General features: G+C 49.5%; 1 protein-coding gene across 1 annotated transcript in view; it reads right to left on the reverse strand.

The window, feature by feature from the left end:
- The window catches only part of ush2a (Usher syndrome 2A (autosomal recessive, mild)), a gene marked incomplete at both ends in the record, with an annotated part of 162,699 nt that overhangs the window by 139,650 nt on the left and 15,700 nt on the right, over window positions 1–7,349 (reverse strand). The window contains 4 exons of the mRNA XM_083684226.1: window positions 903–1,095; window positions 1,504–1,605; window positions 1,805–1,868; window positions 4,227–4,368. Of these exons, the coding sequence (XP_083540352.1) occupies window positions 903–1,095; window positions 1,504–1,605; window positions 1,805–1,868; window positions 4,227–4,368 (501 nt within the window). The remainder of the gene's footprint in view (window positions 1–902; window positions 1,096–1,503; window positions 1,606–1,804; window positions 1,869–4,226; window positions 4,369–7,349) is intronic.

Here is a 7,349-nt window from a genome sequence, read left to right on the forward strand (position 1 = left end):
TAATGCCGTTCGGCTGAGAAGCCCCAAAGGGCCAAAGAGTCTCGGTACAGTTAGGCCTGTGTGGTGCAGAGCGTGACAGTCCACACGGGGGGAATATGCATGAAGACTAAAGAACCGTGGATTATCTATTATCTGCACAGCAACAGTCTATGCTGGGACGCTGGGAGACACAGCATGAAGCCCACTGAGCTTTGCTGCTTTACTGCTTTATTCCCCCTGCTCTACTCCTGCTTAACACACGCACACACACACACGTGCGCATACGCAAGCACGCACATACATACACACACGCATATGCAAGCACAAACAAACCCCAACACACACACACACACACACACACACACACACACACACACACACACTCACTCACTCACTCACTCACTCTTCAGAGAGGGGAGGAGAAGGCTGTGTGTTTTATCTGGGGACCTGGGCTGAGAAACCATGTCGGGACAGCCCAAAATCGAGCATCACACACACACACACATACACACACACACACACACACACACACACTCCCAGCTTTGTAGTGCTTCAACACAGAAAGAGATGAAGCTACTGTCTCAGATTTACTCTGACTGAAGATCTCCTCACACAAACACACACAGGTGCAGGGAGACAGATATACTTTGCTACCACAACAGCTCTCACAAACACACACACACACACACACACACACACACACACACTGCTTTGTAAGGAGTTGGCTAAAAGTACCACAAAGCTACTTTAGAACAATTAAATCAAACAAAAAATTCAAAACAAAAAATTCAAAAATGTATTCTATTCTGCATAGTTGGAATGTATGCGTGTGTGTGTGTGTGTGTGTGTGTGTGTGTGTGTGCGTGCGCGTGCGTGTGTGCGCGTGCGTGCGTGCGTGTGTGCGTGTGTGTGTGTGTGTGTACCTGGTACTGTCCGTTGAGCAGGTCTATGGTGATGGTGATCCCGTCATCCAGCTCCTCCGGGTCAGACAGCAGGTGGGACACCCAGCCGGTCCCCAGGTCCTGGTCGTTGATGTAGCTGAGAGGGTGGGTGTCCAGGTTCAGCCTCAACACGCGGTTGTTCGTGGTGTCCTCCACCCCGTTGGGGATGCAGTACCTACAGTACCGGTTGGTGGATTGTTGTTATTGTGTTATTATTATGTTGACGTGATCTATATCCAGATATTAATTACCAAAATTACATGAACTATTATCCTTGCATTAAGATGGACTCAATTCAACTTATTGAGTGATTTGTTAATGACGTCTTTGCATTTTAGCAAAAAAAGTGTCATAGCAAAGGGTCTGAATACTTATGTACGTGAGGTATTTCTGCATTTTAATTTTAATAAATCTACTGATGTATGCTTTGTTTGTTTACAAGGACATTTTAATTGGAAAATGTAGCATATGTACGTTTTCTAATTTTTCACTGTGGCCAGACTGGCCAGCAACACACACAACTACTCGCTTCACCATTTAACAAAGGTCAAAGAAAATGTGTATTAATCCATAAATGCAGTACCTCTCCACCAGGGGGTGCACTCTGGGGTGGCTGGGGGGGCAGCGGCACTCTGGCTGGGTGTGGAGGAGGGGCAGGATGCCAGAAAACACCTCCACTATTTCTCTGTGGGAGGGAAGATTGGCCGCACATCAGGCCAAAACCGCATCACAATACCAGTGGACAATGCACTAATTGCCTTGCGTCAGATCCAGAGGAGAATCCTTTCAGCCGTATGATCCTGAGACACCATGATCCCCTCCCGTCCCCTCCCTCCCTCCCTCCCCCTCCCCCGCCCCCTCCCTCCCCCGTCCCTCCCTCTCACCTGTTTGTTAGAGTGGTCGGATAAAATCTGAAATCCTGCATCCTCCCGATGAATTGATTTGACCCTGGTGAGAGGAGAGAAGAGAGAGATGTCAATGACTCCTATTGAAGGCAGTTTGTGCGATCCATAGTAAGCAGTGGATTATCTTATCTGTCTTTATTCCTGCTAAAGAGACTGACTTGAGTGTTGTTTATCTCTGACTTATTTACAGTTCGCTGGGCTTGAAGCTGTGCCGCCGCACGACTATGTGGCAGGCCTCTTAGTTTAAACGTGAGGGCCCATAGAGGAACACAGATAAGCGTCTGTCTCTCTCTCTCTGCTATCTTTAACTCTTGTCTGTTTGTCTCTTTCTCCTCAAGTCTCTCCACTCAATCCCCTGTTTTCTGTCTCTCTCTATCTCTCTCCGTCTCGCTCTCTGTGGAGACATCTCTGTCTCCCTCTCTCTCTCTCTCACCCTCTCTCCCCACCCTCTCTCTCTCTCTCTCCCCCTCCTCTCTCTCTCACCCTCTCTCTCTCCCTCTCTCTCCCCCCCTCTCTCTCCCCTTTTCTCCCTCTCCCACTCCCCCCCCCCTCTCCCTCTCTCCCCACCCTCTCTCTCTCTCTCCCCCCCCCTCTCTCTCTCTCTCCCCCGCTCTCTCCCCCCCCCCCTCTCTCTCCCTCTCCCTCTCCCACTCCCCCACCCTCTCTCTCTCTCCCTCTGTCTACCATGCACATAAGTGGGCTATGTGTACTTCAAGGCTTTAGTGTTCAACGTGTAACATCGTCAGGCCTTGTCAAAGCCGATGCTTTGGGCACCAAAGGAGCCTCTGTACACGGCAGGGAGGTGTGTGTTCTACAGAGCAGGTTCTTTTGCTAACAACATCAGTCCTGAAACACTGAGCGGAGTGTACACAGCATGTTGGCTGTGTAAGGATAACTGACCGATCTAGGGGGGGGTTCAATGTAAGGACGTTGGACTAAACACACTGGACACACGGACACGCCCAGTAAACTTCTCTGTGGTTCGTGTGCGTACCGTACACACCTCTCAGGATGGGGATAACGTCGGAGAGAGCGTCAGAACGCCTGCCATGTTTGTCTTAAGTCCGCTTGTGTGTTGGGGGGGATCTACACAGGAGAGAACAGTCGCTCCGCAGCCCACGGCTTTGGCTGAGGGCTTCTTTAGCTTGTGGAAATGGGATTACGCTCACTGAAACACTTGCATTGTTGTTGCCGTGATGATGCGCTCTAAGCTTTTTTTCCCCTCTCCTCCTTTTCCAGATCCTCTCTCTTTCTGTGTGTGTGTGTGTGTGTGTGTGTGTGTGTGTGTGTGTGTGTGTGTGCGTGCGTGCGTGCGTGTGTGTGTGTGTGCGTGTGTGTGTGTGTGTGTGCGTGTGTGTTTAGCACTTTTTGTACACCCGTTCTATAGAGCTTGAGGCCTGGGGTAACACCACAATCCCTGTCATGGTAACCAAAGCAGAGAGCTGAAGGAGATAGACGTTTTCATTGTTCGCCAGAAAAGCTGTGCTGTCCACTAACCAGTGAAGGAGGAGGACTACAGATGTATTGTGTGTCCCAATGTATCTTAATGTGTTGATTATGTCTCACGCATGGGAAACGGAAAGCTAACGGACTACAAATCCCTTTGTGTTGAAAGGACACGGAATAAGAACTACATTAGACGAGACAATGAGAGGAGAATTCACGCGGAGAGACTTCCCAGAGTCGTGACGAGGGTCCGCGCTAGCCGTCCGTCCCCCCTTGGGTCGTTAATCAATCAAACTGATCAACATTCCGCTGATCAATCCACTCATCAGCATTCCAAACACAGGGCAGCGTGGGTGAAAACCCACCGAGCCGATCGCTAATATTGATCGTTAACTCTGATCTGATCAAATGCTATCGGCCTGTAAATCCCTGTTCAATAACAGATACGTAGGCGACAGGGCGGTGGAAGGGAAATCACTTATCGTTACTTTACAGAAGAAAGGGCAACGCCTCGTTTTTCCTGTGTTCCTCTTCGTGGACCCTGAGGGGAGCCGTGTTTGAAATCTAGAAACAGACCCGACAAGGTGAACAATATCGAACACCGTTCAACGTCCACACGTTCCTCAGTCATGTGGAGCCCCTGTGGTGGTTTTCTACCTACATGTTTCTTACACCTAATATTGCTTTCCTACAGTACAGCTACACCGCGACTATTAGACCAGTGGAGGCTGTTGGTGGTAGAAAAATCGGAGGACGGGCTCGTTGTACGTGTGTTTGACACCGTTCCTCACTCCACCGTACCATGCATTACAATGAGCCCCTCCTCCGATTTCTGCCTCCACCAGCCTCCCCTGTATTAGACACTGAGGCAATTCCATAGACATGTTAAGTGTTCATATACTATAGGTAGGCCTAAGTATTGCGTGTGACTGGCTGTGGTAGTGGGACCACAGACCGTTATCCTTAGGGCTCAGTCCGATCCACATGGAGCTGTCTGCTCTGATGTCAGAGATCTGCCCGGTCAAAGGTTGAGTGTCAAAGGGCGTGTCGTCCTCCTCCAGTCCATCCAGAAACAGACTGACACTCCTGCCATGGACCTGTGGACCAATCAGAAACTCACAGTTAGTATGTGCTTAAGATTCACACGATGCCAGTGTCTCATATCGGTCCATTCGATCTCAGGCATTGGGTGAAGAGGACGATGTAACGCAAAAGGGTGACAAAGGTTTGACCGTCTTCGTGACCTTCATGACCTCTTGGACGGCACAGACCGGTTTGTCCGGGCTCCGAGCATTAGGTCGGTCTTTTCTACACAACACCTGAGATAGCTGGTATTGTTCAATCACAATGCAGCACAGCAGCACCATAAAGCGGTGTTTCTTTGAGTCTGGGAGTCAGATGCGGGAGTGAATTATACATTGGGATAATCTTACAGCTCATTTCCCTAGCAGAAACAGCCCTAGGCTAAACCTCAGCCACAAATAAGCTTCCTGTTGACCAGAACCACTGGTCGCCCCCCAACCATGAATATTAAAACACATGGCGAGTCAAAGCAACTGCTCCACTTCAGATCAAACCCCAGAAAGACGCTTATAGACATCAGAAAAACTTCAATCCTCCGTCCCCCTCTCTCCCCCTCTCTCTCGGTGTGTCTGGCTAGCGTGCTCTGCGGAAGCACAGATAAAGCTTCTCTCTCTCTCTCTCTCTCTCTCTCTCTCTCTCTCACACACATTTGTGTTTTCCATCCCCGCCTCGCTGCCTCTTTAGGGGGGAGTTGAAAAAGGTGCAGGGGAAATAAGTCTGCCCAAAATGCCTTTGGGGATGAAGGCAGCCCTAGACAACTGTCTGCCTGGAGGATACTTAAGCCGCAGACTTTCATGACGGCTGATTGAAGACTGTGGAGACAGAGAGAGAGTGAGAGAGTGAGAGAGAGAGAGAGAGAGAGAGAGAGAGAGAGGGAGAGAGGGAGAGAGGAAGGGAGGGAGAGAGAAAAGAGGGCCGCTTTCGGAATCTCAAACCAGCCAATGCAGCGCGGGGAGATCTGAGGCGTTGTCAGGGTGATGTAAATGAATTCTGAAGAGCTTCATCCTACTTAGCCGCCACGCGCCCCTTTGAAACCCGGCCAGCTCCCCTTTGTTAGTTTTCAGAAATGCCTCTTTTTTTTTTTTTCTTTACCTCCTTCGCTACCTCCATTCTTTTTTTTCCACCTGTCTCTCACCTGTCCCTCTAACCTGTCTCTCACCTGTCCCTCTAACCTCTCTCTCACCTGTCCCTTTAACCTCTCTCTCACCTGTCTCTCTCACCTGTCCCTCTAACCTCTCTCTCACCTGTCCCTCTAACCTGTCTCTCACCTGTCCCTCTAACCTCTCTCTCACCTGTCCCTTTAACCTCTCTCTCACCTGTCTCTCTCACCTGTCCCTCTAACCTCTCTCTCACCTGTCCCTCTAACCTCTCTCTCACCTGTCCCTCTAACCTCTCTCTCACCTGTCCCTCTAACCTCTCTCTCACCTGTCTCTCTAACCTCTCTCTAACCTCTCTCTCACCTGTCCCTCTAACCTCTCTCTCACCTGTCCCTCTAACCTCTCTCTCACCTGTCTCTCTAACCTCTCTCTAACCTCTCTCTCACCTGTCCCTCTAACCTCTCTCTCACCTCTCTCTCACCTGTCCCTCTAACCTCTCTCTAACCTCTCTCTCACCTGTCCCTCTAACCTCTCTCTCACCTGTCCCTCTAACCTCTCTCTCACCTCTCTCTCACCTGTCCCTCTAACCTCTCTCTAACCTCTCTCTCACCTGTCCCTCTAACCTCTCTCTAACCTCTCTCTCACCTGTCCCTCTAACCTCTCTCTAACCTCTCTCTCACCTGTCCCTCTAACCTCTCTCTCACCTGTCCCTCTAACCTCTCTCTCACCTGTCCTTCTAACCTCTCTCTAATCTCTCTCTCACCTGTCCTTCTAACCTCTCTCTCACCTGTCCCCTCATCTATCCCTCTAATCTCTCTCTCCTCCCTGTCACCTCATTTGTCCCATTAACCTCTCTGTCACCTGTACTCTCACCTGCGTCTCACCTGTCCGCCTCACCTGTTACTCCCATTGAAAGCAGGAGTCAGTCCCAGAGGCTCATATCAGACCCAAGCCTGGCCAGTTGCAGTGGAAAGCTTTTAGTGAGTCTTTTACTGATCACTAGACTGGCATTTGACAAAGCCCCTATCAGCTTTCAGAGAAGTGTTAGAGCATGGCTGGTTAGTGTAGGGAAGGTGGTAGAATGTCTGACTTCCTGACCTGACCTATCCATCTGACCCCTTAATCACCTATTCATCCGTCTGCACACGTAACAGGGCTGGATGTGGACGGAGTCAGGTAACTGTGATCTGGGACACAGCAACACCTCCTTATATGGCCATTCAGCAGACGCTTTTTTATCCAAAGCCCCTCAGATTAAACACATATAAACTATACAGTATGGGACATGGAGTATTTCTCTGCAGGGCAAGCCATTCTTCCTGGCAACGCGTTGTGCACAGAAAGCGTTGGCGTTGTTGCGTACAGTGTGTACAGTCAGCAGAGACAAAGTGAAACCGAATCATTTGACATTAAGGTAGAAATGCAACCTGGGGCTTAAAGCTGGTTGTCCTGTGTGAACGTTCCATCTGTGTCCGCTGGCCATTGACAGTCCTCACAGAGACCACTCCACTCCCTGAGACCCCCCCCCCCACCCTCCGCCCCCATAGATAAAGGTATGTATGTCCTCGACAGAGACTGAATTTGCTGCTCTATCAATGATTATGATGTTGACATCATAATCAAAAGTTTAAGGCGTTTTAGAAGCTATTTGGTTCTAGAACTGGTGATTGAAAGGCTACCTATGATAGAAGGCAATATCATATGTGCCTTTGCGTTGTACACACAAGTAGAGCATCCAATGCATAATGTCAGAGTTAGCTTATATTAGTATGCTCTCCTCACAGAGGAAAGGCATTATGGTGCAAACAGAGCCAGCAGCTGGGATCAGGGAGCTTAGGGTTTAGTGTTTATATTAGTCGGTTTATATTAGTGGGTATTATAACTCAGCATTATAAGAG

The sequence above is a fragment of the Argentina silus genome (assembly GCF_951799395.1).
Source record: "Argentina silus genome assembly, chromosome: 14".
NCBI lineage: Eukaryota > Metazoa > Chordata > Actinopteri > Argentiniformes > Argentinidae > Argentina > Argentina silus.